General features: G+C 37.1%; 1 protein-coding gene across 1 annotated transcript in view; it reads right to left on the bottom strand.

Moving 5' to 3' along the window:
- The window catches only part of LOC150100817 (uncharacterized), a 975,156-nt gene that overhangs the window by 449,404 nt on the left and 499,867 nt on the right, over window positions 1-25,885 (bottom strand). The window contains exons 20-21 of the mRNA XM_090401910.1: window positions 20,726-20,926; window positions 916-1,084 (exon numbers count right to left, since the gene is read on the bottom strand). Of these exons, the coding sequence (XP_090258036.1) occupies window positions 916-1,084; window positions 20,726-20,926 (370 nt within the window). The remainder of the gene's footprint in view (window positions 1-915; window positions 1,085-20,725; window positions 20,927-25,885) is intronic.

Genomic DNA, 25,885 nt, shown 5'->3' with positions numbered 1-25,885 from the left:
TCTCCAGCCAAAAGGCTGCAGGTTCGAATCCCGCCATGAGCATGGATATTTGTGATTGCCGATTGCCTGTAGAAATGTTAGTGGGGGTGATGGGTGGTAGATGGCATTGGTGTAGTTGTAGTTGGTAGAGTCAGAGAGTTGTAGAGTAGGTGCCCTCCCTCAATGAGTCTTTGAACTTCCTGGAGGTGTCGTCTATCACTAATAATAATGATAGTTTGAAAGCCATGTTGCAAGGGGACTAAAATAGTTCATCAAATTGCCTGGTATTGAAGAAACAATCACAAGAAGAGATGAGGTGGTTGTTGTAATCCCTCTTTATAAGTCTCTGATAAGGCTGCAATCAAACTACTCTGCAAACAGATCTGGTAGCTTAGATTCCTTTGGCAAGTGAAAAAGTGTTGAAGAGAAACCAGATGCAAATGACTGGGATAATGATAGGTCCATGGAATGCTCCATATGAGAATAAATTTTTGGACTCTCTGGATAAATTTGTGATGTTGTTTCTCAATATATACTTTCCCTTATTTTGTTCCTTTTGGAAAGGAATAAGGGAAATTGTAAAAATCTGGTAATAAGAGCAGAAAGACTAGACTTTATTATTATTATTATTGTTACCCCAAGACCTCATGGAGTCAAAGACTCATCTGGGAGGATTTTTGCTCACAAGAGTGGGAAATGTGTGGAATAAGAGTGCTTCGTTGGTGAATTAATTTAATGAGAAGTTTGACAGGCATTGTGTGAATGATGGTTAGTGTGTTCCTCCCATGATGAGTCTTTGACTTAAAATCCAAGAAAATAATAAGAAAATGATGAAGAAATTTTAAAAACAATATATCAAATTCACAGTGTACCTGCAAATCAGGTGTATCATAAACTAGACCAGCCAGATTAGGTTAGTTTTTGCAAAATTATTACCTTTAATTCCTCTAAATCCAGGTGAACCATTCAGTCCTACATTTCCTTTCTCTCCTTTTACTCCTTTTAATGCAAATAATGCATCTCCTGGTTCTCCTCTTAGTCCTGGAGGTCCCCAAGGCCCACCAGGACCATCATCGCCATGTGTGCCATCACTTCCTTTTGTTCCCTACATCAATAAATAAATAAATAAATATGTGTATGTGTGCACATAACACACACACACACACAAAATATTGTTACTAGTGTTATCATGAATCAATAACAAATAACAATATTTTACACTAATATTAACTATTTCAAAAGGGACGTCATAAGACAGCATCATATAATAGTTTAAAAGAAAACAAAAGTTCATAAAATAATTGTTATTCAATTCCAGTATAAGATACCATAAAAATTAATAAGTAATACTGCAACTATCAAAATATTTCTAACATTTCTCGTAACACCTCATGCAATTCTGCCTCAACATGATAGGACCACAATTGCTAATGAGTCAATGAGAAGATCGTGCAGGAGGAATGATATGCAGTTTATAGAAGCAAGGGCTGAATCTGATGGATGAAACAAATTATATTCCTAATGAACTATAATTTAATGGTTTTGGAGATATATGTTTGGAAAAAGTGTTGTTTAGTGAAAATTGGAAGTGCAATACCAGGGAAACTAAAGATATTAGATGGCGCGGGGGGGGGGGATGCAAACAAGCATATGTCTGACCACTCCTGGGATGAATTAATGTGAGTATTAGTTTTCATTATGCAATTCTAAATTTCACAGTCATCAGATACTAATGAGTTGATAATTACATTACACAAGTAATTTTAATTCCAAGGGGGATGATGAAAGGCATATCACGACCAAAGGTGACTGACCAAGGTAGTTTCTGACCTGAATGTCGAATATGAGGAAAGATTGAGAAGATGTAATTTACAGAGTCTGGTGGACAGGAGGAAGAGGAGAGATATGATAGAGACCTACAAGTTGGTAAGGGGTTGTTATAGGATCAATGGTGGAGAAGTTCTACAGAGAATAGTGGGAGATCAGGGGAGAACCAGAGGTCATCCCTGGAAACTGTATAAAGAGGGTGTGAGTAGAAGAGCGAGAGGCAGGGTTTTTTCATGCAAAGTTGTAAATGATTGGAATGCCTTGCCTGAGAGTGTGGTGTCTGCAAGGAGTTTGAGTGTGTTTAAGACAGGGTATGATGAGATGGGTGAGTGATAAAAGAACCTCCCAGATGAGTTTGACTCCATGAGGTCTTGGGGTAATAATAATAATGGACTGGAATCTGTAGTCCATATGGACAATGGATGATGGATAACCTTAGAAAGATTTCCAGATGAAACTATCATGTAGGGAATGAAAATATATTAACGGAAATAAATTGTTTTAATTATAAATTATACATCATCATCAAATTCCTGACATGTACTCTCAAAGAGTATTCAGGATATGATAGTATTACATGAAAAATTTACATCATTACTAACTTATCTAAAATTTTCCTCCAAATCAATCTCTTACCTGTCAAGACTCCAACATTATCAGATCTTATATTTCTATCTTCTAAGGCACTTTTTACTGTATCAATCCACCTATATGCAGGCAGTGTGAATAAATTCAAGAATAAGAATGATAGCTAGTGCATGTAGTATGTGGCCTCCCTTGATGAGTCCCTGACTCCCTGGAAGTCTCTCTTAATAATAATAATGACTGTGTGGCAATGGACTGTATCATGCATCTTTATAATGGACTGGAATTTGTAGTCCATATGGACAATGGGTATATTTTTTAATATGAGTCATGCACTCGGTCAAGTTCCTAAGGAGTGGGAGGAGGGTAAGATTGTACCACTTCATAAAGGAGGTGATCGAACTCAAGCATCAAATTATAGGCCTATCTGTATGTCAGGTGCTGTGGTTAAGTTGTTAGAGAAGCTTGTGAGAACTACGATCCAGAGTTGGGTTGACAACAATGGTATTATCTTTGATAGACAGCATAGATTTGCTAAAGGGAAGTCATGTTTTAGTAATCTACTTAATTATTACAATAAAGTGACTGCTTCCTTGGACAGAGAAGAGGAATACACAGTGATATACTTAGATTTCACAAAGGCTTTTGATAGAGTACCTCATGATAAATTGAAAGTCAAACTAGAGCAGATGGGGTTGGATATTAGATTAGTGCATTGGATTGGAGACTGGCTATCTGATAGGTATCAACAAGTTGTGTACGGGGTAGCGATATCCAGGAAAAGGAAAGTCACTAGTGGAGTGCCTCAGGAGTCTGTTTTAAGTCCATTACTGTTTAACTTGTATATTAATGATACAGGTGAAGATTTTGATGAAGATATTCAGTTGTTTGCAGATGATGCAAAGTTGGGACAAACCATGAAGCGTAGTGAAGATGTTGTGGCCTTACAGGAAGACTTGAATAGATTGAATGATTGGGCACAGAAATGGGGATGTGAATTCAATGTTGCAAAATGTAAGGTTTTAAAATTTGGAAAACAAAGATGGGATGCAGAATTTGTGCTTGGTGAGAATATATTGTTGGAGGTAGAAGAAATAAGAGATCTGGGGGTGATAGTGGATAAGGATCTGAAATTTAGGGGACACATAGCCACACATGGATTATTCTGCCCAGATTTGGTCACCTGATTTTCAGAAGGATGAAGATATGTTGGAAAGGGTCCAAAGACAACTGACTAAGGTAGTTTCTGACCTCTGGAATGTCGAGTATGTGGGAAGATTGAGAAGATGCAATTTGCAGAGTCTGGTGGACAGGAGGAAGAGGGAAGATATGATAAAGACCTACAAGTTGGTAAGAGGTTGTTATAGGATCAATGCTGGAGAAGTTCTACAGAAAATAGTGGGAGATCGGTGGAGAACCAGAGGTCATCCCTGGAAACTGTATAAAGAAGGTGTGAGTAGGGGAGTGAGAGGCAGGTTTTTCTCGTGCAGAGATGTAAATGATTGGAATGCCTTTCCTTAGAGTGTGGTGTCTGCAAGGAGTTTGAATGTGTTCAAGGCACGGTATGGTGAGCTGTGTGTGTGTGTGTGTGTGTGTGTGTGTGTGTGTGTGTGTGTGTGTGTGTGTGTGTGTGTGTGTGTGTGATAAAAGGACCTCCCGGATGAGTCTTTGACTTCATGAGGTATTGGGGTAATAATAATAATATCACAAATGCCAGATACATATGAAATAAGAAAAAACAGTTTTTGGCATTGGTCAGCTTGTCATGGCCAAAAACTACAAGAATCAGTGAGAAAATTATATAGCTACAGGATATATAGCTATAGCTATGGTTGACAGAAAATTATATAGCTACAGGAATAGAATGTAAAGGGTATTGAATTTTCAAGGAGGATAGAGGGAATAGAACAGAAGGTGCATAATTGCTGATGATAAATAAAACCTACAACAAAATTAGAAATTTATAAAGAAAATTTTAGGTCTTGGAGATGGTTCATTTGAGTTGTCTGGTGTAAAATAAAGGCCAACAGGACAAAAAATATTGTGATTGTTGTTGTACACCAGCAGGTCCACAGGAAGATTTAGATGCCATGGATCAGCAGATTAGGGCAATGAGCACAGACTGAACAATTATTATGGAAGACTTTAAATATGGGAACATAGCTGACTGAGAGAAAGAGTATATGACTAACAGTTAGCAAGACTGATAACAAGAAATACCTTGTCTTTCTCATCATCATCACCAACTGGATGCATATTCACCAGCGACTTCTCTAATAACAAAGAAAGACATCATCACTCATCTTCAGTCTGTGACTGACTTCGCAAATGGCATTTAACAGAATATGTCATGGAATCTATTACAAAATTTGAAGCCAATGGGAAAGGATATGAAACTAGTATAGTTCACCCACCGATTAGAGATCCCTCGACACTTCTGCGCATGTCAGAAAAAGGAGAATCCATTCGATAATAAGGTAATCAATCTGTCTTCTGGGATGAGTTTGTTTATTATTACAGGTCGGAAAATTTAGCTTTTCTTTTTATGAACATTGTAGATTTTAAAGTGTAATTATTTTGCTTGTATAACAGTTGGAAAAAATGTACGTAAAGTATTAACAAAATTAAAAAAGGTATAGCATAAAACAAAAATTTAACTAAGTTTATTTTTAAGAAAGTTTTCTATAAAATAAAAATAATTATACAGAAAAACAGAAATTTTTTCAAATGAACTTAGATATTCTAAACTTACAGTTGAGAGAACTGAGACACTTTAATGTCCTAAACCGATTAATTATTTATGACTCATTGTGACTCTTTTAACAAACCCATGCAAAAAAAAAAAAAAAAAAAAGTTGGAAAAAAATACCATTATCAAATCCTTTTAATCTTCAGAGTCATCTGAATTGATGTCCGAATCACCATCACTTTCACTTAAACTGATCACCAAAGGTTCACATAATTCTTCAAAATTTCAGTCTCTCTCCCAATACATATTTTCCAATGAGGTGACATGACAGCAATATTTTCCCCAGTTTTGAACTGTAATACTTTCAATCGTCTGTTCTGAAAGCTTAAAAAGTTTCGACATGTCAATATCCCCAGTTACGTTGCAATGGCGAATGAAAATTTTCACTTCTGCCCAAACATTCTCAATAGCATTAATATCACAATGATATGGTGGTAGCCTCAAAGCTAGAAATCCATGCTCTTTGAGCATCGTGTCGAATTTAAATAGTTTAGTTATGTGCAAGTTTCTTTTGACCAAATTAAGCAATTCAATTTTTCGCATATCTGGGGAATGAGAAATGTTATTTGCAGAAAGCCAATCCATAAGAACTTGCTTCTTATTAGACCAATTTGGAACTTTGTTTAATCGAATAGAGTGATATGAAGCGTTATCAATTATAACAACAGCATTTTTAGGAAGGTTTGGAATCAGTTTTTCTTCTGCCCACTTTTCGAAGAGCGTAGATTTCATTTGCCCATGGTAATCTCCAGTAGTTGAATTGGCTTTGTATAGTAAGTTTGAATTCGGTAAAAAACCCATTTCTCCACCCGCACACAAAATTATTATGCGCCGCGAGGCATTTCCGGTTTGTAGCATTCCACATTCTTCTTTAGACTGCCAACATTTTCCATAAATTGAGTTACTATCAATCCAAGTTTCATCTAGATACACATTCGGTTTTTTCTCCTCCCTGAAACGTCTTATTGCTCTCAAATACTGCGTTCTAGATAAAACAATGTCACTTTGCTCCATGATAAGTTTCCTTTTATTCTGGGACTTTTGTAAAACAAAATCACTGAGGACCGCACTCTACACACACGCACAAAATTAACACAAATGACATCATTAGCTTGATCAAACTCACAATATCTGCCAACTTCTTTAAATTCAACAACTCCTTATATGTTCAAATTTTCGGTCTCCCAATGGGCCAAAACATCAGTGGACAACTAGCAGAATTATTCCTGGCACACATTGAATCACTTCTCCTCCCCCCCTCCCCCCCTCCCCCCCGCATCACCTTTTATGGCAGATATGTAGACGATATTCTATGCATTGGCAAACCCTCACACATCTCCGTCTTACAAACATCCCTCAACAATTATAGCAACAGACTACAACTCACCATGGAAACAGAACAGAACAAATCCATCAATTTCTTAAACCTGACATTAATCAGAAGCCATAACAGGATAGCTACGAAGATAATCCACAAACCCACACATATCGGAAACTACCTCCATTTCAATTCATACCACCCATATTCCATTAAAAAATCAGCCATCCTATCACAATTTATCAATGCTTACAAATTCTCAACCAACAGCAATTATCTTAACACAGAACTAAAGTATTTAACACAGGTTTTCAAAAATCGCAACTACCCCACACATCTAATAAATTACGCGAACAATACGGCAAAATCCCGTCTTAACAATAATACAACCAAAACAGACTTCCTGACACGTATGGTCATCAAATTGCCATACATAACAAAATACATACAAAGCCTACAAATACATTTTCAAAAACACAGACTATAAGCTAGTATTCACCACGAACCAAAAATTAGCAACTCTCCTAAAAACTACTAAATCTCTCACTCACAAAGAAATATTCGAACACCACAACGTAGTCTACAAATTTCCTTGTCAAAAAGACTGTGACATCACCTACACTGGCTCAATTATTAGGTCCTTATGGACTAGACTACAGGAGCACTTCAGGGATTGCAATTTTCCCATTCCGGAATATCTGAACACAAAAAAACATTGCAACATCAAAAAGAAAAACAAAACACAGAGTACAGGAAAGACAGAAATTGCTGCTCACGCCCTCGAACTAAAACATATCCCCCAAATCGACAAGGCCATAATCATAGACAAACAAGACAACGAAACAATGCTTAGAATATCCGAAACTATTGCCATAAAATGCGATGAAAATTCTATCAACGTCCACCAGCCCCTACCTAATTACCTAATTTCCGAATGTTGGATGATCCAGAAATTACAAATTAAGCCACACCTCCAGCCATGTAGTGACCACAAATGCCCTAATTTGGCAGATGCAACTTGCAGCCTTGACATAGCCCTACACTCATTCCGACAAGGTTCCGATGACGGTCAGACACAACCGAAACGGTCTACACCCCGTTAACCCCTGTCCCAGTTTCCACATAAGGATACACTTCCCCTTTGTTTCCTCCCCCCCCCCCACACACACACAAAAAATGCAGCCCTAAACAAAATAATATATATATATATATATATATATATATATAAATATATATATATATATCTTGGAATTGGAAGGCATCATAGAACCAAAAACAAGGTATGTACAAAAGTTTTTCCACCTCCTTTATTCTGCCATAATTGCCTTCTCTACTCACCCATAATGCCCTAAAAATATATATATACCCCTTTTTTGAGTAATGCACATAATGTTAGCCAATGTTTTAAAATAAGGGACACTCCTAAACAAAAACGGGCTATAATAGCCGTAATTATATTAATAGTGTTTAAGAGAAATAATATGGCAATTTTCCCAGAAACTATACTTAATTTATGTTGTATTTGTAACCATTGGCTCTCTACTCATACCACCCCTCTTCTTTCCCCTCCGTGACACAAAATACACTTTAATAATAAGATCGTTTTAGCACTTGCTATGTCATGGGCTCACGTCATACTTTCAATGAATGTATAACCTTCACAAAAGTAACCTACCAGAAAACCATCCTCACATACACCGCACAAAAAATGCACATAACATTCCTCAAGAATTGCCTACATCACAACGTCACACCAATGTAGCGACCACAAATGCCCTAATTTGGCAGATGCAACTTGCAGCCTTGACATAGCCCTACACTCATTCTGACAAGGTTCTGATGACGGTCAGACACGACCGAAACGTTCTACACCCCATTAACCCCTGTCTCAGTTTCCACATAAAGATACCCTTCCCCTTCATTTCCTTCCCCCCCACAAAAAATGCAGCCCTAAACAAAATAATATATATATATATATATATATATATATATATATATATATATATATTAATAGTAACCCGGGTTTCCAAACTTATTTCCCCACATCAAAACACACCCCCATGTTCCTTCCCCCTCTTACTCACCCCCCCCGTTTATAAACAACCTTCAGCAGGATCTTGGAATTGGAAGGCATCATAGAACCAAAAACATGGTATGTACAAAAGTTTTTCCACCTCTTTTATTCTGTCATAATTGCCTTCTCTACTCACCCATAATGCCCTAAAAAAAAAAAAATATATATATATATATATATATACCCCTTTTTTGAGTAATGTTAGCCAATGTTTTAAAATAAGGGACACTCCTAAACAAAAACAGGCTATAATAGCCATAATTATATTAATAGTGTTTAAGAGGAGTAACATGGCAATTTTCCTAGAAACTATACTTAATTTTAATTAATATTCCAGTATACGTTGTAAATTCCTTAAATAATTTAATAGTCATGTGTTGCCAACATATAAGCCTTTCTACAAGAATTATTCAGTTGTTTGTTGATGATACAAAACTGGAGAGGGCAATAGTTAATAAAGGCGATGTAGATATCCTAGAGGATGATTTAAATAAATTGGCATTATGAGTGAAGGATTATGATTGAATTTAATGTTGCAAAAGGTAAGGCTGTGCACTTCAGATTGAATACAAATAAAAAAAAAAAAGGGTATTAACAGAGAGATTTCTAAATTAAAAACTTCTATGCTTTCAATGAACACAAGCCAAGTGTTGAATATGGTATCAAAGTATAAGATGGATCATGTTTTGAAATGCTGTGTAACATCTTTCATAACCTAATTCATTAACACATTGATCTTTAATATGCTGGATAAAGCTGATTTAAGTGAGACCTTTCTTTTTATTATACTGAGTTGAATATCATAATTTTGCTAGCCACTTTAAATATGTGAATATAGTTGTTACATTCTATGCATGGCATTTTTGAATTTCCAAAGTACTTCATGTTTTTATTTGGTGATATGAATTGACAATCCAGACATATGTGCATGTTTCTTCTCCACATCACTGAAATATTATTTGTTGCAGAATTCCCAGAATTGACCCATCTATCCAACATAACAGATACCACTTGTACAGAAAATTTTGTATACAACTGGTTGTTGTTTAACAGGAGGACAAAGTTGATTTTGCAATCCTTAGTACCATAGACACTTTTTGTAGCAGTGTAAAGGCATCTAGTACTGCATGAGTATTTTTGTGTTATTTTATCTGTAATATTTTTCATGCAGGCTAAGGAAAGAGCACTTCTGTAGTTGTCATGCTTTAGTATAACCTCTGAAATATGTGATTTCTATCATGATGTATATAGTATATCTTATATTAAGACTTTGCTGGACATTGCTAAGGCCTTTGAAGGATACTACACGAAATTCTAATCATAAACTGCAGCATATGGATATAGGGTGGGTGAGATGGATAGGAGAGTGGTTGATGAAGAGATATCAGAGAGTAGTTTATTCAGGAGTAGATTCCAAAAGAAGGCCTGTGACTAGTGGTGTACCACAGGATTCTGTTCTTGTACCACTGCTATTTAAATTGTTCATTAATGATATAGGAAAGGATCTGAGAGGAGCTGTTCATTTATTTGCTGATGATGCAAAGTTGGGTAGAGCAATAGTGAATGCACATGATGTCAAAATTTTGCAGATGATTTGGATAGATTGGCAGGCTAGGCTAAGGAGAATGGATGTCAGTTTAATGTGGCAAAGGGTAAGGTTATGCATTTTGAAGTGAAAAGATTAGAAGCAGTATATCACATTGGTGAAACTGTACTCCAGGAAAATGATGAAGCCAGAGATTTGGGAGTGTTGGTGGATGGGAGTTGAAGTTTAAGGGACACATAGCAAAAGTGCCTAAATCAACTCATCAGATCACTTGGTTACTGAAGAATACTTTGATGGGCAGAGATAAGCAGGTTACTTTTCCTCTTTATCGAGCCTTGATAAGACCCCATCTTGACTACTGTGTGCAGATCTGCACACAGGTTTCTTGGTGGTAGGGAGGAGATAGAGAGGATCCAGAGGCGAGTGACCAAGATGGTAGCTGACCAAGATAAATTACTGTGGGTTTTTTACAAGATTAATTCAGAGGAAATTTTTCAGAATCTGGTGGTTGGAGAACTAGGGACCATCCATGTAAACTGAGCAAGAGTGTAGTTAGCAAGGGTATTAGAACTAGGTTTTCTACTTGGAGAGTGGTGAATGAGTGGAATAAGCTGCCAGAGTGTGTTGTGGGTGCCATGATTGTGAATGAGTTAAAAACAAAGTATGATAGATACTGTGCGAATGCTGAATAGTTTTTGACATGATGTTTAGGACCTCCCTCGATGAGTCAAAGGACTCCTTGAAGTTGCACGTAATAATAATAATAATAATAATAATATATGCTATTTCTTTTTGCCTTCTGTTGTCGTCACTACATATTGCAAAGGTTTATCTGAGAGTTTTGATGATGCCTTGTTTTTGAGATGGATGATATTATTATTACAGGTATCTCCATGGAGTCAGTAGACTAATTGCGGGAGAACCAAACTATCAAAAAATATCTTGAATTCATTTACAGACGAAGAACTCACAACTGTCAGGCAAGGCATTCCACTTATTCACCACCCTCCAGGCGAAAACCTTGTTATCACACCCTTGTTAACCACACTTTTCCTTAATTTTCAGGGATGACCTCTTGTTCTTTTCTTCCATCACTATCACATAGCTGAAACATTTCCCCTGCACCAAACTTATAAAAACAGTTTAACCTTGTATATTAACGATATAGGTGAAGATTTGGATGGAGATATTCAGTTGTTTGCAGATGATGCAAAGTTGATGAACCATGAAGTGTAGTGAAGATGTTGTGGCATTACAAGAAGACTTGAATAAATTGAGTGATTGGGCATAGAAATGGAGATGTGAGTTCAATGTTGCAAAATGTAAGGTTTTAAAATTTGGAAAACAAAGATGGAATGCAGAATTTATGCTTGGTGAGGACATATTGTTGGAGGTGGAAGAAATAAGAGATCTAGGAGGTGATAGTGGATAAGGATCTGAAATTTAGGGGACACATAGCCAAAATTGTGAAGACAACACAAAGGCTTCTGGGAATGATGCAGAGGACATTGACTTGTAGAAGTAGGGAGATTCTTGTTCCTTTGTATAAGGCTTTGATTAGGCCACACATGGATCATTCTGCCCAGATTTGGTCACCGGGTTTTCAGGAGATGAAGAGATGTTGGAAAGGATCCAAAGGCGACTGGCTAAGGTAGTTTCCGACCTCTGGAATGTTGAGTATGAGGAAAGATTGAGAAGATGTAATTTGCAGAGTCTGGTGAACAGGAGGAAGGGGGGAGATATGATAGAGACCTACAAGTTGGTAAGGGGTCATTATAGGATCAATGCTGGAGAACTTCTACAGAAAATAGTGGGAGATCAGTGGAGAACCAGAGGTCATCCCTGGAAACTGTATAAAGAGGGTGTGAGTAGGGGAGTGAGAGGCAGGTTTTTTTTCGTGCAGAGTTGTGAATGATTGGAATGCCTTGCCTGAGAGCGTGGTGTCTGCAAGGAGTTTGAATGTGTTCAAGGCATGGTATGATGAGCTGTGTTTGTGATAAAAAGACCTCCCAGATGAGGTCTTGGGGTAGTAATAATAGTAATAAAAACCTTTTAGTAATTTAAATGTTTCTATCATATCCCCTCTTCTCTGCCTATCAACCAACCTCTGCAATCCACAAGCTCTCCATCTATCAATGTAGGAAGCATTTTTTACATCGCTCACCAACATAGTCCTCTGATCCCTCTCCACAGCCTCCTCATCTCCAAGGAATCCAGGTGACTAGACCTGAGCACAGTAATCCAAATGTGGAAGTATCAACACTTTATAAAGGGGAATAATGGCTTCTTTATCTCTGGATGTTAGGGTGTTCCTCAATAACCAAATAATCCTATGTGCAATCTTGGACATCTTAGCAATGTGTCCCCTGAACTTCATCTCCCTATCCACCAACACCCCTAAGTCCCTAGCTGCATCAATCTCTTGGAGTACTGTTCCATCAATGTAGTACACAGCTGGTAATCTTTTAATCCCAAAATGCATAACTTTACACTATTCCACATTGAACTGACATCCATTACCTTTTGCCCATTTTACTAGCTTATTTAAATCATCCTACAAACTCTCAAGATCAACGTGATATTTATTGTGCTACCCAACTTTGCATCATCAGCAAGCAACTGAATATCTCCCTTTAAGCCATTTCCTATATCATTTATGTACTAATTATGTACAATGGCCCAAGCACAGAGCCGTGAGGCACACCACTGGTCACCTGCCTCATCCTGGACTCTGCTCCTCCATACACCACCTTCTAGTATCTCTCCCTGAGCCATTCTCCTATCCATATAACCAGTTTAGTATCCATCCCCATCTGCTCCAATTTGCACAGCAGTATTCCATGGGGTATCCTGTCAAAAGCCTTAGCAAAATCCAGAAGTACCACTGTGTAGCCAGTTCCTTTGTCCAACTCAGATGTCATTCTATTATAAAAAGTTAATAGATTGCTAAGGCAGGATCTACCTTTAACAAAATCATATTGGCCTCCATAGGGTATCACATATCCTGATCCACCCATTCTTGAATTTTGTCTTTAACCAACTTTTCCAATAGTTTTACCACTACTCCTGAGATGGTGATTGGTCTGTAATTAACTACCACAGTTTTAGAGCCACCTTCATGCAAAGGAACTACTTTACCTTCCTTCCACTCCCTAGGGACAATACCACAGTTCAAACTTAAGTTAAATAACCAAGTAAGAGGCACTGACAATTCCTCTGCACATTCACGCAACACCCAAGCTGATATTCCATCTAAACCTACAGCAGTGTTTGCATTTAAATTCTGCAATATACTAAGCACTTTTGATTTATTAATTTCAATTCTCACATAAGTTATTGCTACAGGTACAGAGATATCCTAACTTGGGTGATAGACTTTTGAAAAGTGATCACTAAGTAACTCAACAATTACATCTGAATTGGTCACCTCAATACCATTAGCACCCACAAAGGTTATCCTTCTGAAGTCATTCTTACTTTTACTTGCCACATAGCAGAAGAACTCTTTGGAATTACCCTTGATCTCCTTGGCTAAGGTCTTCTCATAATCTGATTTAGCTTTTCTTACTATGCTGGTAACCTTCCTAGCTTGAGCCTTGTACTGCTCATCTGTGTACTGATCGCCTTTCTCTTTGTAAATTCTCCATAACATTTACTTTTTTTGCAGATCAAGCTTGATACTACTACTCATCCATCTTATGCATACCTTGTTTGTCTTCCTGACCATGGGGACACAATCTGACATGGCCTTCCTCAGATACCCGCTGATTTTATCCTATGCACTGCTAACATTTTTCCCCTGAAATATGTTCCGCCATGGGAACTGCTGCAAGCTCACTCCGAAGCTTGTTATAATTGTCTAACCTGTGGTTCCATACATACCCCTTCTTAAGAGAGAAATCCACAAATTTTGCAACCTCCCAAGTCAATACCACATGATCACTCTCACCAATTTGAGGTAACGAAGATACCTTGCTTCATGCATATATCCTTTGAACCAATGACATCCCTAAGTCCCTAGCCTCATCAATCTTGATTCAAATCAAAGCCTCATCAGTGATAATTTGGCATAGCAAATAGATCTCTCACAGTGTTGAGCTTTTTTTCTCTGTAGACTTCAAATGAAACATTTTACTGGTTTTCTACTGCAATGAGAACATCTAAGAATAGAAGTGATATATCTTTTTCAACTTCTAACATGAATTGGATTTTGTGGTTTAAGCTGTTGGGGAATTCTGTAAAATTGTGGAGTGCTCCTTCTGAGCCTGTCCAAATTATTATTTTTATTTATACTGGTATTCCACAGAGTCAAAAGCCTCACTGCAGGTAACTCATATTATCCATTAACACAATACCTATTATACAGCTTCTTAAACTTATTCACTGTTGGGACACTTGCATTCAACTCTGGCAATCCATTCCACTCATTCACCATTCTCCAAAAAAAGAATAGTCTGCACACCCTTACTATGCAAGTTTTACCTCCGATCAGAGAGTTAAGACTGAATGGTCACACTCTCCAATCTGAGGTAGAGTTGCTATAGCAATTATAGTAGCATCTTCTGATGCTAATACCAGATCCAACCTCTCAAACCCCTGGTCCCTTCTCTGTCACGTGCTGTTTCAGGTAATTATCTCCTACTTACTGTATAAATTCCAATTCTATTTTGCCATGTGTTCTTTCCTCTTTCCAATCTCATCCCTATAGTTGAAGTCTCCCATAATAATTGCTTGACCCACACTCATTGTGCTAATCTGCTGATGCATATTGTCTGGCGTCTTCTTCTGAATCTGCAAGTCTATAGCAGCAACCAACAATATATTTTATCTTATTGGTTTCTATCTCATACCAGACAGCCTCAAATTAACTATTTCCCTCAGATCTACAATCTTCCTTAACTTCTATTTTTGTTGGTTGAAGTTCTTCAGCTATCATTAATAATACCACTCTCCTGCCCTATTTCCTTTATATTCTCTGAAAATATGACATCCACTACATTGTATTCCTGTAACTAACTCATTCTCTAACAACCAGGTCTTGCTGATGCAATCAAGTTAAGTTTTGGCCAAGTAAAGCCAAAAACTTTACTTTTGACCAATGCCAAACAAAAACTCCTCTCCTTTATTTCAGATAGTTCAGGCATTTGTGTGCATGCATTTCAACATCCACTTAGGCACACAGTTACACTTACATAATGTCATTACCTGTCCATTCAGATTAGAAACCCAGGAAACTGTACTCAGCTCTTCACAATCATTTCTGCACTCATTACTCATCTATCCAGAGGTGGCCAGACACATGCTTGGTTGCTTTTCTACCCCACCCCCATATCTCTAGTTTCCCTGGTTTTGCACTTTCAAATTCTCACTGAACAACACTTTCTCCAAGCATCTAACTCCAAAACCATTCAAGTGCATTCCATCAGACATATACGGGTCCTTTCATCCATCGAATTCACTCCATACATCTATAAACTGCATACCATTCCTCCTACACAATCTTCTCATTCATTCATTCATTGGCAATCATGGACCTTCTTCTCAATTCTGTCCTATCATACCAAGGCAGCAGACTCACCATCTTTACTTTCTTATTATTCATTTTTGCTTCTTCCAACAACTCTTTCATATCCTCTCCCATTGCTTATTTCTCGCCTTTCAAATCATTTATGTCTGCCCAAACAGTTAAATCGTTCTTTTGTTTTTCTGCAAATTTACATCTTTGCACCTGGGAAACATGCTTTCATCACTTTCTCATTAAGTATACCTATTATCATCGAATCTCCATACAATACTTTCTGTTTTCTCCCAGTTCTCACACTTTTATTCTTTTCCCATTTACTCTTTCCTTACTCTTGCTGTACCACACACCAATCATTTCTCCAGTTGTTCAAGCTCACATTTTGTCCTGTGAAGGAGTTCACGTAAACATGTAATTTCTTTCTGCACTGGCATCTTATCATTCACATTATTACTTTCATCCACTTTCTTCAAACTCTCATTTGTATTTGTCCATTCTCCTACTTCCAACATGACTCACAAACCATTTCCAACAAACATTCTCTCCATTCTCACTCTCGTACCACAAACCATTTACTCTCAGTAGTAAATCCATTACACATACTGAATCACACTAAATCCCACATATTAATATCATTCAACATCAATGTCTTTGCCACCATTTTTCTTGTATGCATTGGTACCATAACAGTCACAACTAAACAGCAGAGTCAAAAATAAAACACCAGTTACATTTAACAATATTGCTGATATTTACTAAAAATAAGGACTTATATGAGTAACATGTGTACAGCAGCCACTACTAAGGATGATGCTAGTGCCCTCCTTTCCAAAAATATCAAATTTATCATCGATTACAAAGATATCATTGACATACCTAAGCACACTCTTGATTTAGTGTGGTACATAATGATGGCTGTTTGTTCAAGTAATTCCATATACATGTTCACTAAATGCAAGGAAATGGATGTGCCGATGGCTAGGTCTTCTGTCTGTTCATAACAAAAGGCCTTGAAATCTGAAGAAAGTTAGAAATTGCTTAGAACACTTATAAAGTGTTTTCTAAGCAATGTTTAAACAGTTTGAGAGTATCTCATGGAAGAATTTCTTCTAACTATGGTGTATTTTATTTTGGTGTAAGATAATATTTTATTTTAGTATGGTGTCTTATTTTGTTGATGAAGTCATTGGAGTTTTTATGTACAATGATGTTTGTCCTAGACATAGAGACAGAAGAGTAGATAAATATTTACAAAGGTAACATGTGGGTGAATGCCTGGCATTCATAATAGGTCTCAGTGGAACACCCTGCTTGTAAATTTTAGGTACACCATAGATAAGTGGGATGACTGGATGCTTCTGAGCGATTTGTTCTTTGATTTCCTCAGGCCACAAAGATCTCTAATTAGATCACTGGTTTTGTTGTGGATACTTCATGTAGCGTTATTCTCTGATTGCCTGTAAGTATTGATCATCCTTAAGTACTTATCACCTTGTTTATGTATATGTTCGAATCCAGAATTACAGTGGCATTTCCTTTACCCAATTTCAGTAATAAAATGCTGTCATTTTTGGAGGTCTGTCTCTCAGTGTCTTAAATTCAGCATTTGATAAATGCAGAGGGTTAATTAATTAGAATGGCTGTCATTCTTTTTCTCTCTAATGTATGCTTTTTTTTTTTTTGGCAATACATTCTGCCATATTTGAGGTTAATGATAATCGTATATATTTGCATAGATATCTGCTAAAACAAGTTATTCTTTCTCATAGCAGTGATTCTTTCTCATAGCAGTGCCAGAAAAGCTTTTTTTACAGAAAATTTTAGATTTCTTAGTTCTGAACTTTTTTTTTAATAGAAAATTGAGGATAATATCATTATCTCTACATTTCTTAAGAAATTTAAATCTGTTTAGAAATTTTTTTTTGTTTTTTGTTTTATATGTAATTTTTAAAATTTATAAACAATTTACAGAATTCCTCAGAAGCTTAAAATCCCATTCATATCAGAACTTGAAAAAGACAGACCATTCAGATATGTCTCATCTCAGTTAAAAAATCAAAGCACCTTTCATTTGACATCTACATAAAAATATTCAATGCTGGAAGATATCTACATGCTACATCACATCATCATTCTGTCCAAAAATGATGCATCATCAAAACACTTAATATCTAGTAATGAAAATATCAATATCTCTCCCTCTATCCCGGAAAACAAACCTTGTGCATCTTCTCATTAGTCACATCTATAACAACCTAATTCCCAAACACTGCTTTCAAAGTATTTGTTGCTTCTTTCTCTCAGCCATATTTCATTTATTTCTTCCACACCCTTCCATTCATATCTATCGCTTTTCTAATTTTCTGCATATAATTCATCTCTTGGCTCCTCTGAACCAACTCAGCTTTTAAGTCTAATCACATTTTCACTATCATTCGCAATCTCTATCATGCCATCAGTCAAACAAGCTTGTCATTTATACTATCTATCTTCTCACCATCAGTAGAATCCTTTTTCTCATATTTCATGGTGAGAAAGAAGACATCATGAATGGTGATGTGTAATCTGTTTTTTTTCAAATCATGGATAAAGGACAAAAAGACATGTACAAAAAAAACAAAAACTCAACCAAAAACTGTATATCAATCTTAATGCAAAATGACATTCAACTTTACATCTCCAAAATATCATCTCACATTAAACTGCTAGAGCTCTTCAGCATTCCATATATATGAATAATCTGCGTTACAATGCATTATCATAGTTGTACTTTTAGTGAACATTCCTGTTTCTTTTAAACTTCATCAGCTAATGAAAAGTGAAATAGTTCTGTAACTATTATATATGCACATACAAGGCAACTGGACATATAAGTGATGTCTCTCGATATACACAATTGATAAAATTACTGGACAACAAAATTTTATGTAAGTCATGCTCCCCAGATCAATTTAGTCATTTCTTATAGATTGCGAGATGCCAAATATAAATATGACAATGAAAATGCAAAACTGGCTACAGTTTGAGAGAAAAAGATCTGCAATAGTTTATTATATAATAGAGTAATACATACTTATCACATATACCAGTAAATGTCCACTTCTACATCTGACATTGCTTTGCCTGTCACTTGTATAATTGCTCAGGATCATCTCTAGTGAGCGTCCAACAGTAGTCAGCCAACATAGAAGTGGACCACTTTCCCTAGTATCATTTCTCCATCGTTGCGATTTCCTGAAGGAAATGTTCACCATGCCACAGTTGTTGGGTAATAAATCCAAGTGGGAATAGAGCAAGTGAATTTTTAAGGACATATTGCAGCCAAGTTTGTGAAACAGAGACAGGTCTTCAACCAGTTCCTTGTAGTTTTCTGCCCTGAAATTGCTGAGGAAGTTAGTTGACACCAGACAAAATGTTCCAAGCTTTCTTCTCTTCTTGGATATGAGGATCCACAAAAACTCCCTCTTTAATTTTTAATTCACTGAGTTCTAGTCCATGGCTTTTACAAAGTTTTTTTTAATAGACTGAGTTTGATGTATAGGGGAAATAGCAGAAATTTGTGCTTCTGCCAGTGCTCCGTGTTGCGCATTCTTCTCTCCAACCTTCAGAGCTTTCCTCACAGGCCAGTCTCTCTTCACATAGTGAAAATTCCCACACAAAAAACAGCAGTACTTCATATATCCCAGTTGCAGACCTATCAATGCAGACACCACCACCTTCAAGTCACAACAGAGATGCTAGCCATAGTTGCTGTATCGAAGATAGTCCAACAGCTGTTTCAGGTTGTCATACATTTCTTTCATGTAGACAGCATGTCCAATAGGAATTACAGGAATGGATGGGAGCCAGTTTCCATCATGCAGCAACATCACCTTGAGACTCAATTTCAATGAGTCTGTAAATAGCTGCCATTCGTGCAAGTCATGTTTGATTCAAAGGACATTCATCAGGCCATCTACACTGTAGCAGAACAAGGTCATCTTCCTTTCAGAAATAAGGCACAAAACTCCTCGTAATGAGTGCAAAACGAAGTCACCCAGACATTTTTCTTGAGAAGATTCCATTGCAGAAGTCATGATCTCAGTAACTCCGCTTTGGCCTTGGATAGCTCCAGATTGCAAACAAGATCATTCAGTTCTTGTGTGAGAACATGTGGTGCAAATGAAGCACCATGGCTAACATATGGCATCTAATGATGATATATCATTAGATGCCAAAGGGTCAGGAGAATCTGATATCGGTTTGCCTCCATCCTCATCGCTCTATGTATCAACGGAAAATTCTTTCAGAGGTTCAAAAACAGGAAGTCCTTCACTATGCAGAACTAGTCTAAGAGCAGATAGTATATTTGGGTACACTATTGTACACTATCTCCCAAAACAAGTGGTGCAATGCAGAAGAAGCAGTCATTTGCATTATTGCTTGGCTCCCTCCAAACCATAGGAACAGCAAACAGCATCGACACTTTACTGCCTTTCAGTCACTTTAGAAGATTTCTAGCACATGTACTGCAGCATAAGTGTGTGGGCCTAGACCTTGTCCTGTCCCCCAATCTTTCATTCGAAATAAAGCTGATATACCTTTTTCACTAACTGAGTGATGGCCTTTTTCTGGCTTGCAAACATCACTTCCCCACTTGTGTAATAAAAGTTATTTGCACTATTAACACAAATACGAGACATCACTACTGCTGGATTTACACTGCAGGAACGATCCATTCCATCTACTTCAGTTCAGATTGGCATGTTTTGCAAATAGTAGATTGACCTATTAATGTCTATCATTCTGGCAAAGAAAACCTCCATTCATCTGTATTAACAATTTTGGAGTGTGAATTTGGGATATCATCTGATAGAACATGCAATATACTATTGTGAAATTTAATTTTCTATAGCAAAGTGCATTTAAAATTTCATTGCTCATGAGAGTGAGCAATGAGAAGGAAATTAAACCCCATAATACTTATACTACTATCAGGATAACTTTACAATTCAAAATAGTGGGAAAAACATTGCTTGCTGAAGCACAGTTGACTATTTTGAGTATACTTATGTTTTATTGTAGTTAATTTCACAAAGTTTAATCAATTTAACCATTCTTAAACTAATAATGGCATTACCTCTTACCATTTCCCCTTTTTGGCCTGGAAATCCTGCATATCCCGCAGGACCTATCATTCCTCTTTTTCCAGGGATTCCAAAGCGACCAGGCAATCCAACTTCACCCTTTTCGCCCTTAATTACTTCAAAATCTGAAGGATATATCAAACTCCCATGATCTCCTTTCATGCCAGGAATACCTTCAACCCCATCTGAACCAGCATATCCCTACAACAAAACCAATTAATTATTTTCCTCGCATAAATGTTATTACAGCTTAATCAATCCTATCATTATGTTTTCAAATTACGTTACTATTTTTAAACTAAATTATGCTTATTATTCATTTTAAAATTAAAAAGGGTAGGGCTTGTTTTAGCAATTTACTTTCATTTTATAATAATGTAAAGGGTGCATCAGATAAGGGAAAATTACATACAGTAATATTCTTGGACTTTACAAAAGTATTTGATAGATTACCACATGAGCAGAGGATAGCAAGCTGCAGAGGATAGGAATACATAATATATTGGTAAGATGGATTGGAGATTGGCTCTCTGCAGGATACCAAGCAAGTGTGTATGATGGAGCAGTGTCTTAAAAAAAAGGAGAGTAACCAGTGGCATGCCCCACAGTTCTGTTCTTGGGCCACTTGTTTGTAAATGATATATCAGGTGGACTAACTGGGGATCATCAGTTGTTTGCAGATTATTATTATTATTGCATGACACCTCACGGAAGTCCATAGACTCATTGAGAGAGGGCACCTGCACTACAACTCTCTGTCTCAACTGCTCAATCCACTAACTACAATGAACCGCAACTTCCCTAATACCATCTACCACCCACCACCACCACCACCACCAGTATTTTCACAGGCAATCAAAAACACCCATGCCCATGGCAGGATTCGAACCTGCAGGCTTTTGGCTGGAGAGCGGATATGCTAACTACTCGGCCAACCAGGCCAGCATAGCAGCAGACAGTTACATATTTAGTGCTGTTAGCCTCTATCTCACATGAACTTCGCTCTGAATTCCATCCCTGTCCTTCTGATACACCTCTACTCCTTTTGGCTTTAATTCCTCTGCTATCATTAGCAAAACTTGCCATCCTGTCCTCTCTGAAGACACTATATCCCTTGCATTCTACTCCTATGACCATATTATCCTCAGTCAACCATGTCTCACTAATGCTTATAACTTTTGGCCAAGTTGTGCTAACCAATGCTAATCTATTAGACAAAGCTTAAGTGTTGAATTATTCATAACGAATGCCAAAAACTTTTTAACCTTATTTCGAATACTTCTGGCATTAGTATACATAAACTGCAATAACCCTTTAATCCCACAACGTCCCTTACATCTTGTTTTACTTCGCTGACTAAAGTTAACCTGGGATGCTACATTTTGCATCGTGATTTTTATTTATTTTATTTCATATGATGATACAATGGCCGTGAGCCCCTTTTACAGAGGAAGGGGGGGGGATGAGATGGTGCTGTACCTCTCTGTGAAAGGGGCTCACGGCCATTGTATTTTTATCCTGGGACTGGCATAGCTGACGAATCAGGTCTATGGCTGGGTTTTAATCCATGTGTATTCACAGGGCCAGCTTACCTGTTCTGGGGGACAAAAAACCTGACTTTCCAGGTGAAAAAAAAAAAAACTTCTATGATATGAGACCAGCTAACTCATCTTTTGGCAAAAGAGACTAGATAAAGGTTCTTCACATCATGGACGGGAATAGAACCCTGGTGTTTCTGACCAGAGAGCTTCGTCTATACCGAATGAGCTACAGAGGCTATCATGTAATCACTCTCCCACTTACTAACTTCTAGGTTGCCTGAACCCAAGCTCACCTGCACCTTCCCCTAAACGTTCTAGTTTCCCTGACCTGTACTTCTGAACTCTCACTGATCAATACTTTCTCAAGACCATTTAGCTTCAAACCACTAAATCCATTTAGATTCAAGCCATCAAACTCACTCCACAAATCCACAATATTCCTCCTGCACAATCTGCGCACTAACTCATTTGCAATCATAGCTTTCCATCTCAGCTCACCTCCATCATACCGTGGCAATAGGCTCGCAACTTTTCTCACTCTTCTTTTTCTCATGCACTAGCGACTATTTTATGTTTCTCTCATACTGCATTTGTCAAAAATTATTTAATTATTTATACCTGATAAATTATCTATACCCAGCCAAAATAATCATATCTTTCACTTTTACTCTCTGCATCTGTACTGCATCCCTGACATCCTTTATCTTAGATTCGGGAAACATGATTTTGTCAACTTCTCCTCAAGGATTCCTCATTTTGATGAATCACCATACAAAATATGATCTTTATTTTCATGCTCTCACACTTTCATTCTTTGCTTTCTCTCCCCTTTATTTTGCTTCTCTGTCATCCCATCCACCAGGCATTTCTCCAACTACTCAGTCTCTTGTTTTGTTCTGTGACATAAGTGATCGATCCTTTCCATTACCATCTGGTCTTGATGTTGATGCAATGCTGACGTCATTTCCCTTCAGGAAGATTTGAATATACTTTTGTCTATTCAAATAGATTATATTGATATTAATAAGTGCAAGTTGCATTTTGGAGTGCAGAAAAGAAGGCTGTGTACTATATTGATGCGAGATCTGGAAGTGATTGTTGACAGTAGACTGAAGTTTAGAGGGCACATTGCAAGTATTGCAAAGCTGCACATCATAGTGGTGATATGATAGGAAGTACTCTAACATGTAGGGATAAGAAAGTGGTTGTGCCACTGTATAAAGCACTAGTCAGACCACACTTGGACTAATCTGCTCAAATTTGGTTAGCTGGTTTTTAGTGCTGTGTGGAAATATTTGAAAGGGTCCAAAGACGAATGACTAAGACAATATCAGGACTTTGGAATGCTAGCTATGGAGAGAGGCTGAAGAAATGTAGCTTATAGAGTTTGGTGGATAGGAGGAAAAGAGGTGATATGATAGACATTTAAGTTAGTGTAACCCTCCGCCTCCTTGAAACTGTCCCGCCATACACAACTCTGATATCTATCGGAGAGCCAATCCTGAATCCAGTTGACCAATCTGACATTCAGACCCATGTGCTGCAACTTAAATATCAGCTTATCGTGTGGCACCCTGTCAAATGCTTTCGCTAAGTCTAAGAAAATGGCAGTATATGCCTTTCCCTCATCTTATGGCATGGCCATTTCCCTTATCCAACTTGATTGTCACTCTGTTATAAAATATGAGATTATTACAGTAAGATATAGCTATTACAAAACCATACTGCCTACCCTCATATTCTTATCTATTTCAGAATTCTACCTTTAAACAAACAACACTCTGAGATACTAATAGCTCTATAATTTACTATTTCTTGGAGCTTTCTTTATGTAAGGAACCTATCTTGACCTCTTTCCACACCCACAGAACTTTGATAAAGCTGAGACATAAATGAAACTGCTTAGTTAGAGGCACTGCCAGTTCTCTTCCATATTCTTGTACCACATAGATTGGCATGCCATTCACCCCACCCCCACCCCTCTGCTGTATTCACATTGATATTTTTCAATATGCTGGGCATTCTAATTCATCTACCTCAATTTCTTTCACAGTACCAGAAAGAAACAACCTTGTAAAGTGATCACTTAGTAAGTCAACTATTTCTTCTGCTTATCACTTTGCTACCATCAGTAATGATTAGTTATTTCTATAAACATTCTTCTTCTGACGTCCAACAGAGCAAAAATATTCTAAGATTTACATTGCCGTGTTTAGTTAACTTCCTTTCATAATATGATTTTTCTTTCCTTTCCACACTAGTCATTATTTTTGCCTGCACATTGTATTGTTCATGAGCATGCTAAAATCCTTTTCTATTTCCTTCCACAAAGTTTTCTTTTTTTAGTTGCTCCTGGTTGATGATGCTACTTGTCCATTAAACTCCCACTTGTTTTTTCCTCCTTACCCTAGGAAGTTTAATACTGCTTCTCTCAATCAACTGACTATATCCTATACATTACCAATTTTGTTCCCTTATAGCTTTTTACATCACTACAGTACTACAAGCTGTCTCCTCAGTTTGTCATAATCATCAGATTTGTAGTTCCACATATACATCTTCTCAACTGAGAATTTCATGTTTGGTAATATCCTAGCCTGCATGATGGACTGCACTTAAATGGTTCGGGAGTTAGATATTTCAAGAGAGTGTTGTTCAGTAAGAAGTTAGAAGTAGAAACTCAGGGAAACTAGACATATGGTGGATGTAGTAAAGTGTGGGTTCAGACCCCCCCCCCCAAAAAAAACAAACAAACCAGTGTATGTACAGAAATGATTATGCAATGATGAATGCAGTTTCATAGGAATCGAATTCAAATGGGTTGGTAATTACAATACATAAGGGTAACTGTGCATCCAAGGGAAGGTTGAAATGCATATACACAACTAACCAAAATATCAAAGAAAAGTTTTGGCATTGATCAGCTCAGTTTGACCAAAAATTATAAGCAAATCTGCCAGGAGGCACTTCACTAAAAAGTTTGTGTAAAGAAGCCTCTCAGTTTAGATAAGTTTTTTTTTTTTTTTTTTAATTGTAAATAAGTGTGTGTTTATGTGTACAAGTTGTGGCAGAAATTGTGTGTTTGCAGTGCGTAGGCATGTTTGTTTAAGTTTGTTTTTAAAATTTATAAACTTAGAGAAGAGCATAGTAACTGAAGGAAAGATAGTGATGGCTTTGTCTTTTACAAGACTTTAATTCTGATTTTAATCATTTTATGAAATGCGAGGTGTACTATATGTATTCATTATATTATGTCAATAAATTATGGATATTAAAGGCAGATAGAAGAAGTGTGTGTGTGTGTGTGTGTGTGTGTGTGTGTGTGTGTGTGTGTGTGTGTGTGCGCGCGTGCGTGCGTGTAGTGTGATCTGAATGTGTACTTTATGGGTGGTAACATATCAGTAACTGTAGGGTGTAAGTAGTAGCAAGAATGCCATGAGAAGGATGAGTGTTCATCTCACAGCAAAGAAAGAAAGACAATGCAAAAGAGCTGCAAAATTTACATAAAAAAGTTTTGAAAAAGTCCTTGGTAAATGTGGCGGTCGAGTTTAGCTAGTCTAGAAAACGTGTTTTTAAAGTTAAATATAGTGTGGCTTTTTGTCACAAATTGTGCTGCAAT

The sequence above is a fragment of the Typopeltis vanoorti genome, chromosome 12 (genome assembly GCF_054136105.1).
Source record: "Typopeltis vanoorti isolate ZY-2024b chromosome 12, IOZ_Tvanoo_1.0, whole genome shotgun sequence".
Classification (NCBI taxonomy): domain Eukaryota; kingdom Metazoa; phylum Arthropoda; class Arachnida; order Uropygi; family Thelyphonidae; genus Typopeltis; species Typopeltis vanoorti.
The sequence above is the reverse complement of the archived record's forward strand: the minus strand, read 5'-3'. Positions and strand labels throughout refer to the sequence as shown.